Here is a 12558-nt window from a genome sequence, read left to right as displayed (position 1 = left end):
CCAGAAGTCACACCAAAGCCATGCTCCAGCCCTGGCTGGAGCGTGGCTTTGGTGTGGCTTCTGGACTCTTAGGACGCATGCATCATTGAAACACCATACCTCCACTGTGACTCAAAGCAGCTTTATTTTGGCTGTCTGTAACAGGCCAGTGTCTGGCAAAATGGGTCAAATTCTACAGAAATATAATTTTAGTTTTAAGGTATTATACCGTGACTGCCAGCCTAAATACCCTTAAGGCATCAGATCGTGTCTGATCTCGGAAGCTAAGCAGGTCAGTACTTTCATAGAATCACACAACTGTGGAGTTGGAAGAGACCACAAGGGCCATCCAGTCCAACCCCCCGCCACGCAGGAACTCAAAGCATCGCCAACAGATGGCCATCCAGCCTCTGTTTAAAAACCTCCAATGAAGGAGACTCCACCACACTCCAAGGGAATATGTTCCACTGTCAAACAGCTCTTACTGTTAGGAAGTTCCTCCTATGTTGAGGTGGAATCTCTTTTCCTTTAGTTTGAATCCATTGCTCCGGGTCCTAGTCTCTGGAGCATAAGAAAACAAGCTTGCTCCATCCTCAATATAACAATTCTTCAAATATTTAAACAGGGCTATCATATTACCTCTTAACCATCTCTAGGGGAGATAATAGGTGACTGCCATTGAACAGCAGATGTTGTACGCTTGATTACATTTCAGAAGAAGGAACTGGCAAAACCATCTCTGAATATTCCTTGCTTAAGAAAACCGTATGAAATTCACAGGGTTACCATAAATGGACAGGCAATTTTAAATCACACACATTATACTGTAAATTATGATACAGTTGGCCTTTCGTATCTGTGGGTTCTGTTCTGAACCCTCCAGGATAAGAAAAAGCATGGGACTTCAAATCCTGTTCTTCCCAATGGTGGCATGGCCATATGCATGTATCAATGTTGGGGAGAATGAGGCGGGGCCATCTGCAAATGCTCCAATCCGTAGATGGCAAGCCTGCAGTTGGGAAGGGTTGACTGTATTCACATATTCAGGAACATCAAATAAAAGAACAGGAGTTGTAAGCTTACATTGCACAGAAATCAGAATCTGACACTACAACTTCCACAACTAAAAAGCTTGCCACTTTCATTGTTTTGCTTTCTTACAAGGAAGTCAACAATAAGCAGAAACACAGTATACACATATTTCAGTTCTAAAAAAAATTCTGATCATCATTGGCCCGAAACAGACAGGCAAGATAGAGCAGCTTCCAGCCACTTGGGCAGCAGGATGTGCACATGATGCATTCCCCTGGAGCATCCGAAAGCCAGCCTGAGGCCACTTGAGGTGGCCCAGGGACACCGGAAAAAGGAGCGCAAAAACAGCACTCCTTGCCAACAGCCTGTTTGGGACTGCAGCATCTGGTTGCCATCGTCCATACCAGTCAGGGCAAACATGACTGGAGTGGACTTTGGCTGCTCCAAGCTGGCCATTTGGTTTGCCCTATTATGTCCTGTACAGGATTGCTTTAAAAAAAAAAAACTTGTGTTAATTTCTTACACACCTCTAATGTAAAACAGCCATTGGGTAAAGATGTATATGTGATTCTTTCTTCTGAATCCTCTTTCATTAACATTCATATCTGATTCAAAACATGCAGAAATGCTTGTATCTGCATCTGAAAGCCTGATAGTATGCATAGAAAGTTCCATTTCATTCAGTGAAATTTTGTTCTTTACAGCTTTAATGTGCAATCCTATACATGTCTATTAGGGTTCCCATGTGGCCTGTTCAATACAAGATGTCCAACATTTCAAGGGATAAAATGTGGCATTCTGTTGGGGTTATATGGAACACACCTCAAATTGGATATACTTTGTGTTGAAAGCAGGCTCCAGCTGTCCTTGTAGATTGATCTCTTGGCATCTGGTTCACAGCAATCACGCCTGTTTCCATACCAAATGCAAAGGTTCATCTGCTGGCAGCAGGCCTGGAGGGGTGCTTGCTCTTTTTTCACCCTCCCAGCCAGGCTGGGCAGTGGTCTCACAATTAAACCTCTCATGATGGCAGGTTTCATTCAAAATGTTTCTCTTCCAAAATTGATAAAGTCTGTATCCTATTGTTTCAAGGTGGGTCTGATTCATGGTGACCCTATCATATGGTTTTATTGCCAAGATTTGTTTAGAATGAATTCTAAATACTAATGCTAGGTACAAATTTAATGGTATGCACAAAAAACAGCAACCACAACAGCACAACAAAATCTATATGAAGAACACAACTTGATATCAAATTAGAAGAGTATCAACTTTTACTTACACACAAAATGCTTATTCCTACTATAATCATTCCAATTAAAGCACAGAGCCACCTGTCAAAGAAGAAATGTTTTCAGACATTAAAATACGTAGACACTAAGCATGTGCTTTCCTTCTGCAGTATTGTAATTAATAAGATGGATGTAATAACATTACTTTAACCATTTCTCTTATTAAATCCATAGTATGTTTTTAATCAACCAACTATTTTAAGGAACACCAGAAAATTACAATATACCATATAACTCTGTCAAGGAATTAGATATACTTAAATACAGCATTTTACCGTCCCATTTTGTGTGCAAGGACCCCAAAAATATTAGTTCCAATCAGATAAGAGATGCTAGCTGGAATGAAAGCAACGCCTGAAAAATATAAATGGGATATCTTATCAAGAATGGTTTCAGTGAAGCATTGCAAAAAGTAATAAATTCAGGCATAGCAGTTTTGATTAGAACACATCTAATGAAGGTTTACAGCCTGAACCAAAAAATCTAATATCCGGTTTATTTCAAGCCTTTTGTCAGATCTAGCAAGATTATCCATCAAATTTAGAACATTATTGTGGCTTAAACAGAATACTCACAATCAGATAGTCACTTGGAGGGAGAGAGTATGTGTCCATAAAACAAATAAAAATATATTCCAGATTAAATGTATTTTTCTAACTTGGGGAAAAAACTAAAATGAGCACAGAGTAATTCAATGGTACCCATCCTAAATGATGTTTGTAAAGACTACTTTTGGCAATTGATATTTACAGGAAGAAATCCTACCACCAGTGTTGCAAAGGGTAAACCTCCACATGTAGAGTTACACATATTATGCAACACTTATGTTGAATGACAAAGTTATACAGCTGAATGCGGCCAAAATGTGCAACTAAATGCCCATCTGAATATGCATATGAATCCACATGCATTGTGCATGCATCTGTGTGCACATTTGTATGTATAATGCACAAGCACAACTCTGCTTCTATAGCCATGATGAACTGAATGAAGATGTTCCTCAATGGGGGCGGGGGGTGTTCAACCATTTCTGTAGGGGAAATTATGCCTGAATATGACACCAACAGGATTCTGACCACAGAATAACAACCCAACTTTTTTTTTAAAAAAAAGCAAATCAGTTCTATTAAAATATCTATTGTTATTCACACAATCCTAGCACCTCAGCCAGAAAGCTGAGGAGACTTTTGAAGTGGTGTAAGCACCTACAACATAAGGCGTTTTGCCAACATAGCATATAGGGCACAGCTGGAGCAAAACAGGCATAGGCAACAAAAATGCCATGTTCAAAGCCACAGGACTATGCAAAAAACAGCTATTCCCATTGACTACAATGGAAGAAATTGGGGGGGGGGGGAAATAACTGCAGACCTGATTACAAAGAAACAGGAATGCAGTTGATATGGTCAGTGCTTAATTACTGGTTCTCTATGGCTGCATCCACACTGCAAAAATATCCAGGTTGATGTCACTTTAACTTTCATGGTTCACTGCTATTGAATTCTGGGATTTGTAGTTTTGTGAGCTATTTAACCTTCTCTGTCAGAGAGCTCTGGTTCCAAAACAAACTACAAATCCATAGTATTGAGCCATGGCATTTAAAATGGTGTCAACCAGGATTATTATAGAAGAAAAAGCCCTCCTTCCGACCACCATCTTGAGGGGGAGAGAGGCCTGGCCTGAAAGACTAAGAGCCCTCCTTCTGACCACCATCTTGAGGGGGAGAGAGGCCTATTATGTTTTATTTTGACTATGTATTGTACTTGCTGTTGTACACCACTTTGATCTAATTTGGAAAAGCGGTATATAAATAAACATTATTATTATTATTATTATTATTATTATTATTATTATTTCTGCAGTGCAGATGCAGCCTACTATAAATAAACAGAATGAACTGTTCTGTCCATGTAGCCTCATAATATTAACCATCATCCCTCCCCACCCTTTCTTTGGAATGGCTTGTTGGAAGAGATCTGTAACATCACCAATCTTGACAGCTTTAAAAAGGCTGTCAAGACGGATCTCTTCCAACAAGCCTTCCCTGATTAGCTCACTTGGCCCCTGCTAATATGGACCCCAACATAGAATATTCAGGATCGCCATTGTTTTGTTGCTGTTTTTATCATTTTTATTATTAGATGTTTTATTATTGTTACTGTTAATTAGGAATTTTAAGTGTTGTGTGGGAGGGAGAGATGATGGATTTTAAATTCGTATTGTATCTTTTACTTATGTTGTAAGCCGCCTCGATCCAACTGGAGAGGTGAGATATAAATATATTATTATTATTATTATTATTATCTTTAATAACATTAAAAACTGTCAAAATTTTGTTGTATGGATATATTATTCAACCAACTTTGTATGGCCCAACTGCATCTCTGTCCTTTGACACATCAAGTATAATAGCACGGTGCAAGCTAGTGCCTATTTTCTAATATTGGTGACATCAGTGTTGTTTCTGTGAACTAGAGAATGTGTACTTTAAACATCCCAGGTGTCAGTTTATTGGAGGTCACTGTGTACTATAACATGTTAGACTTGAACCAGGAAGACTGAATTTTAGAATTCATTAAGCCCTGGAAGCCCACTGGATGAACTTGAGGCCATCGCTACCTCATCTGGCTGATAGAAGGGTAAAATGGGGGAATACACTTAATACGATGCCCTGAAAATCTTCTAGGAAAGGCAAAGTACAAATGCAGTAAGTAAGTAATCTTACTGTTGATCACACTGTGTTTATTTTTCATATATTGCAGCTACACTATCACCGAGTTAACCAGAATCTGAGAAAAAGAAATCCAGATAAAACCTGTCTTTACATTCTCCCCAACTACAGTCTCTTTCACACTACACAGTTATAGCACTATGATTCCATGGCTGACCCTTTTCGAATCCTGGCGTCTGTAGTTTGGTGAGGCACTAGAGCTCTATGGCTGAGAATTCTCAACAGTCTCTAAAGTGCAAGCACTGGGATTCTATAGGATGAAACCATGGGAGTTAAAGTGGAACCATATTGCTATAATTACGTTGCATGAAAAGGCCCTACATTTCATTTGTGATATTGACTAAGTCTGATGTGAAGCAAATGTATTTCCCCTCCCGCAGTGGGATTACACCACCCTTTTGTCCTCCTCCAAGTCTGGTCTTCCAAATGATGAACAGAAAAGGAGAAATCTCTTCTATCAACCGTTTCCACTTCACCAGCAGACTGACAGCATTGGACAAAATCCCAATATGCATTAATTGTTTTGCATCCATTTGTGCTTACATTTTTTGAAGGAAAGTCCTCATGGGAAAAGCAGGAGATGAACAAAAATCTAAAAACAGTTTCGCAAGGCCAATTTAGACAACTTTTGTTGGTTTCTAACTAAACTCTGCTCTGAATCCTATTTACGAGATCCTGGCTGAGCCCAGTCACTGTTGTTGTAACATGAAGCTGTATACACACTCTTCTTGGTTGTGGTATCATATATATATAGCACAAAGATAAAAGTATCTGTTTGCAGATATACATTTATTTAACTAGAGACAATTTTTAAAGACAAAATGATATTATCTATTACTAAGAGTGGTGAGACGATTGTCACAAACAGTATCAGGATTTTTTAAAAAAAAAATCCTAACACAATAATAAAAGAAAATAGTTTATCACACTTTACCAAGTTGCCATTTCCTCGAACACATTGTCTCCATCATCCAGATGGGTAATGCTGGTTCCAGCATAGCAATTGCCATATTTGAAAAACATATTGATCCTTGAAGAGAGATGGAAAATAGATTGCTGGAATTATTTCACTTAAATTCTAATCAACAAATGGAAAGGGCAACATTGACAGAAATAAAATGTGTTTTGAAGACTTGCCTGTCAAATATACAACATTGATTACATCTAAATTGCTAGGGTGGGAGGAAAGTCACATAAACCTGTAATTTCATGTGTGCGCTAGCTGTACAAAAACTATAAACAATGAAAGATTACACTATTTTAAAGGAAGAAACACAGATGATTTCAGTGCCCGATGACATTCAGAAAGCATGCTAAATCCTGGTAGGGACAATGCACAATTTTTAATTTCTACAGGAGGTCTCTCACTGGCTCTATGACACTTGGCTTACATGTTCTCTCATTCTAATACAAGAATTAGCTCCACCTGTCCTTTTTTCTTTCACGATTAAAGTTTGCTGTGTGTTAACCCAACTTCTCTCTCATTTATAGGAGAAGAATAAGAAAACCGAAGATTTTGTTTGTGTCTGAATCTAAGTCTACAGAGAGAGAGAGTGAGAGAGACCAATAATCAGAGCTAAGAGCAGATTCAGGCCCACATTTAGTACATGGAATACACTCACTATGTGGCATGCTAAGAAGTAAGATTTTCTGCAAAACTAAGGACATCCAGGGTGAAATACTAAACTTGTATACTAGGGAGTAAACCTCATTAAACATCAGGATGATTACTCCCAGGTAAACATGTATAAGATTGTCTTGCCGGTGCTGCAACTTGGAATTACACACCCAAATTCACCTGATTTTTTTCTCATCATAAAACTGGTGGAGAACACATTCCTCCACTTCCAAGTTCCCTTTCTTTTACAAAAGAAAGAAAGAAAGAAAGAAAGAAAGAAAGAAAGAAAGAAAAAAAGACCTACGTGGTCCAGTACACCTTGGCTCTGAAGGAGTGAATCAAAATGTTTACAATTTCCTCAGTCTCCATTAAAGATTAATCTGTGGTAAAAGTTATAGAACTGCTCTTCATGTATTTAGTATGACAGTTGTCCAATGTCTTTGATGTGCCTCCCCCATTTAAAAGAATCGGTGATAAACCATATAAGGAACATGGGCTCAATAGTACTGGACAATGCTCACTTCTTAGAATACTCTCAGTGTACCATGGGCATGCACATTTATCTTGCTATGTCTACATACCACAATACGCTCTCCATCAGGATTACAACATATTTCTTATTGTTGTGAGCCTTCAAGTCATTTCCAATAGATGGTGACCCTAAGGTGCACTTATCATGCAGTTTTCTTGGCAAGTTTCTTCAGAGGGGGGTTGCCATTTCCATTCTCTGAGGCTGAGAGTATGTGACTTGCCCAAGGTCACCCAATGGGTTTACATAGCTGTGCTGAGATTCAAACCATGGTCCCCAGAGTCCCGCTCCAATGCTCAAACCACTACACCATACTGGCTCTCATTTACATGTGGCAAATAGTGTGCATGCTCTGTATAAACAGATTTTTTCATTCCTGAAAATGGAGGACATTTGTTTGATGTGGAATCTATGAACTACCTCTCTGACTTGTCTTATTGCATACTCACTGCTGAATGCACTTCTAACATATGTTTATACCATCTTGACCATGGTCAAAATCTCCAGACTCATGCTTCAGCCATTTGAAGCTCAAGGATCTTTTTATCTTTAAAATCTGTAATATGTAATATGCCATAGCAAAGATTTTTCTTCTGGGGAAAAAGACTCTCTCATCATACAGTTCAGCACAAAAATGATCATTGCTGTCATTCTTTGTTCAAACATGCCAAGATGCATTAGCTTATGTATGCACAATTCCTAAAACAATACTGTGGCCTCACTAGGGCTGTGATCCTGAAGGCAAGAACCATGAGTTCAGTGCTGCTCTTACAATGAAAGATGAAATGTTACATCTAATGTAATCTTTCCACCATCATTCATAACTGAACAACTCATATGTCTACAAGCACAGTGAAGTAATATTGCCCAAGCCAAAGAAACATGATATATGAAACTTGAGAAGCTAACTTCTACTAGAAAAAAGTATACTTTACCACATTAGAACAATGCTGTTCTAAACCAAGGAAAGATATGAGATACAGATTGAAACTTCTTATTTAGACTTAATATACTTGAGTGGGGGGAGAGAATATAAATACAAAACACATTAGCAGAAAACATTGCAAGTTCTCTCCAGCAGCCATATGACTGAACTCCATTATAAGATTACAGTGTGCTTAGTAGATGTAGTCACAGCAAGAAGCAAAACATGTTTGCCTATTACTTTCTTATTAAGAAGTAGAACTGGTATTCTGTATCAGCTACTTAGTTAAGTATACTTAAGTAATTTCTCTTGGCCCAGCTCCCGAAACATCACTTATATTCTATTAACAGAATGGACCTCCTTCTCCCCATGCAGCTGATGGCCAGTAAAGTAGTTGGGGGCAGGAGTTAAAATCATGGCAGTAGTGACTAAGTAACAAATGTGAATATGGAACAATTACCTAGATTTACTCATCTGTAACTGTCCTGCCTGGTGGGAAGGACAGTTTACTTAGTTAAGTAGCAGATACCAAATACTACATACTACATACTAAAGTTGTATGTAGCTGTCAGTGATGTATTCAAGTCTTTTAGTCCATGTCTCTGCCGTCAATCTCAAGTCTCTACTGTCAAGTCTTAAATCCTTGCAAGATACTTTCAAGTCAAGTCTCAAGTTGACTCTGGGAGCCAACTTTAACAGAAAAACAGAGGCACATTTCTCAGGAAAGGAAGAGGAAAACAGTAAACATGTTAGACATTGGGCTTGAGGTGGGGCTTGAGGCTTGTTCTGCAGCCTGTCCCCACTACACATTGGAGGAGCCTTCTAAAGCTTCCACCTCAATCTCATTGTTTAAAGCATTTGCTGTTCCCATCCGAGAGATGTGCCCTATATTCTGGGGATAAGTCTTGCTTGCTGCTCAAAGTAAATGACACCAGCAAGCTGGTCACTAGAAATATACAAATTGTGAGTTTAGTCAGGTCAGTGTTTTATTTATTGCCAAGATGAGTACAAGCAGAGTAGATCTGAATCTGAATCAATTGACATGAACCACAGGGTGAGTACAGGACCAGCCAGCAGTAGTGAAGTCCGTAACACTGATAATAAAACAGAGACTTCTATAGAAGACTGTAATCTTTTTTATGGTAACATCAAGTTAAACTTTCCCCAAAGAGTTGCATTAATTGGAAAGATACAGACTTGTTCTATATCACTGTGGAAAACTATTAGAGCTATAGAGATTATCAATAAAAAGGGTTTGAATCCTATTTTGATACACTCAAAAAAGGAACAGTAAAATAAGTTCATCTTAAAACCTATGGCTTCTATAAAATGTGGGCCAGTTTTTGATCAGCTGTAGCAAAACATACATAGACTGCAAGGAGTCAGTGACATACACTGACATATTACTAACTGTATGACACAGGACCAATACAAAGGAAGGTTAGAGAAAAGGAGAAACAGAAACAGCAGCAGAATACTTAAGCTTTAGCTACATGCTAACTTCTGAACTGTAGAGTACACACACATCATCTGGACAATGCCTGTGGGCACAATACAAGAGAGTTGTAAATTAAATACCACAAACTTACTGTATAGTATTTACTTTTTAATTGTAGAAAAAAAACATCATTTATTGTGCTCTGTTTCTCGCTCTAAAGCCAAAAACTTCAGTTGAATAAGTCTAACATCACAACCCCTTTGCAAACTTGAATGTGCTTATGTAGTAATGTCAAATGGCTACAGAAAAAAGTCTGATGTCTACACTTTATCTTCCTATTGCAGTCAGGTATTAAAGCTGGGCTTTAAATAAAATCCTCTTTTCTTTCTCTCAGAATATCTTACAATTCATAATATTCCTCTCTTATTGTACCCCTATCCATCTACCAAGCCATTCAGTCATCTAACACTTTCTTTCTCTAAAGAAAATAAAGAAAAAGTCAAGAGGAGGAAATAACACTATGTGATTTGGATTATTTGGAACCAATAACATGTAATTTAAAATAGCTTAGTGAACAAGTTATAGCCTAACTTTATTTCACAAAATGAAAATATGAAAATTAAGTATAAAGCAAAGGAAGATGCCTGCACTTTCAGTTGCACTTGAAATTAAGAGAACTTTAAGTTGGCTAGAATTAACCTGCTTCATTAGTTTCAGGGACACAACCATAACTACTGTAACTAATCTGAAATGCGGCTTTCTGTTCTAAGTTTCTGGTCTTGTGGCTGATTGTGTAATTATTTAATACCAAACAGCCTTGTATAGACCAGCAGGAAAACTGTATTTGTAAACTAGCTCTTAGCAGATTTACCTAACAAGAGCTTTTCACAGGAGTGTAGAAATGCCAACAGCCATCCAAATAAGTGTTTTTTTCTCTGAAAATATATAATCTGTGCTATATTGTGTCTGTAATAGTGAAGACTCTTAATTTCACTCATCCAAGCAGTGCAATGGCCTGGAACGTTCTACTGCATGTAGAAGACAGTAGTTTGTGGTTCAGCTTTTCCACAGCAAACTAATATTTCAGTTTTACTGGAATTAAAACCTCATACTCTTTATAGGTAAGGACTAGGAAGATGTTCCAGGGCATGGTGACATAAACTAACATAGAACCCAGAGGGAAAGAGTCCAGGTGCATAATGGTAAATAGACTGCAGGGATGAGAAGATGGAAGAGTAGATGGAGAATGAGACTTGAGAGAAAAGGTTGAAGGCAGATCCCTGAGACAGAAAAGGGTCCAAAGAACTGGCTATGGTTTTTAACCTGCCAAAAATGTTGTATAAGGGCTAGTTAAAGGACAGGTGGGACAAAGAGAGTGGGGCAAAGACACATCTTCCTATGGCTGTACTAGGAAGAGGAATCACATAAAAGAAAAGCAATTTCTCCTTTAAGGAACTTTTAACCACTACTAATGTTCTTACTGAGAAACTACAAGGAAAGGTTGCAATCTTATGGGTTCTTTAACATATTAAAAAGGAATCAGTGACTGAAGTATATAAATCAAACATGGAATGGAAAAACTGAATAGGGGAAGGTTTTTCTCCTACTCATATAAATACTAGAAAGCAGGTTCATTCAATGAAACTAACTGCAGAATTTCCTGGGAAGATAAAAACGACACCTTCACACAATCCATAGGACCTAGGGATTGGAACAGGTAAATAGTGGGATTGTTACCACAAGAGGTAATGATGGTCACCAAGCTGGGCAGTTTTAGAAAAGGACTGGCCAAATTAATGGAGAATAAGGTTACCAATGGCTAGTTGTCATGATGGGTATGTTTTACCTTCTCAACCCGAGAATCAGGCAGCATGCCTTATGTTTTATCTGAAGAAAATCCCAGGTTCAATATTTAGCATTTCCAGATAGGGCAGGAAAACAATTGGGCCTGAAATTCTGGAGATTTCCTTTCTGCACTGCCAACAATACTGGACAAGATTGCCCTGTGGTTTGACTCAGCATATGGCTGTTGCTGATATGCCTATATACCACTTCTGGTAAGTGCCCAGGTACTATAGCTATTGATGTTTAAACTAAACCTAAAACAACATGTGTGTTTTACGAAGGTCTCATCCACAGATGAGTCTACCTATTTTGCCTGGGTACCAGGAGAACTGCTTCTTGTACTCTATAGACTTGCTCCTTTTCTCTCCTTTATTCTTGTGTAGTGAATAGTACATTTTTATACTGGTCAAAGACCGAATACATTTTATTACATTATTACATAGTACATTTGAGAGAAAGATGAACCTGCTATTACTCCAATATTTACCAGTATAATCATATCTGTAGAATTATATTATTCATCACTATCCTGGAAGTATAACACTGCATCAGAGACACAGAAGGTAAGTCATTCTCACCGGCTATGTACGAAGTACAAGGAAAGATTAATTCAAATAATGAGACAGTATATGAGTGACTACACACACACACACTATGCAGATAGATAGATAGATAGATAGATAGATAGATAGACATATATTCAACTAATATCTTGCTTTTGTCAGTTATTTCTTCATTTACTAGTCAAACCAAGGCATGACAAAATAATGTAACTGAAGGAAGAATACGACCCATGCATGTACAGGTAAAAGATGACATATACTGTGAAGGGTTTTACCTCTTTAATATTTGTGCTTGTACCTGCATATGTGTGGGCATGGGCAACCTACATGGGGCTACTTACTAAAGAAGAAGGAACGGGTGATTATAGGAATTGGCAATGATGTGTAGATATGCAGCATTTGCTGGTGGCAGCACACTTTCTCGACAACCTATTGTACTGGAATTTTCAAAAGCAATGCAGTACAGACAGCCCTCCTTAGCCACAGATTTTTTTATCCATGGATTCAAGTATCCACAGTTTGAAAATATTGAAAAAAATATAAACTCCAAATAGCAATCCTTGATTTTCTGTTTTATATAAAGGATGCCATTTTGCTGTGCCATTA

General features: G+C 38.1%; 1 protein-coding gene across 1 annotated transcript in view; it reads right to left on the bottom strand.

Annotated features, from left to right (window-relative positions):
- Nucleotides 1-12558, bottom strand: part of SLC18A2 (solute carrier family 18 member A2) — a 49039-nt gene that overhangs the window by 11027 nt on the left and 25454 nt on the right. The window contains exons 10-12 of the mRNA XM_089510018.1: nucleotides 5969-6064; nucleotides 2579-2657; nucleotides 2294-2345 (exon numbers count right to left, since the gene is read on the bottom strand). Of these exons, the coding sequence (XP_089366144.1) occupies nucleotides 2294-2345; nucleotides 2579-2657; nucleotides 5969-6064 (227 nt within the window). The remainder of the gene's footprint in view (nucleotides 1-2293; nucleotides 2346-2578; nucleotides 2658-5968; nucleotides 6065-12558) is intronic.

This window comes from Sceloporus occidentalis, unplaced genomic scaffold, assembly GCF_023333645.1.
Source record: "Sceloporus occidentalis isolate IW3139 unplaced genomic scaffold, rSceOcc1.0.p SCAF_2, whole genome shotgun sequence".
Taxonomy (NCBI): Eukaryota; Metazoa; Chordata; class Lepidosauria; order Squamata; family Phrynosomatidae; genus Sceloporus; species Sceloporus occidentalis.
This window is presented reverse-complemented; position numbering and strand designations above follow the sequence as displayed.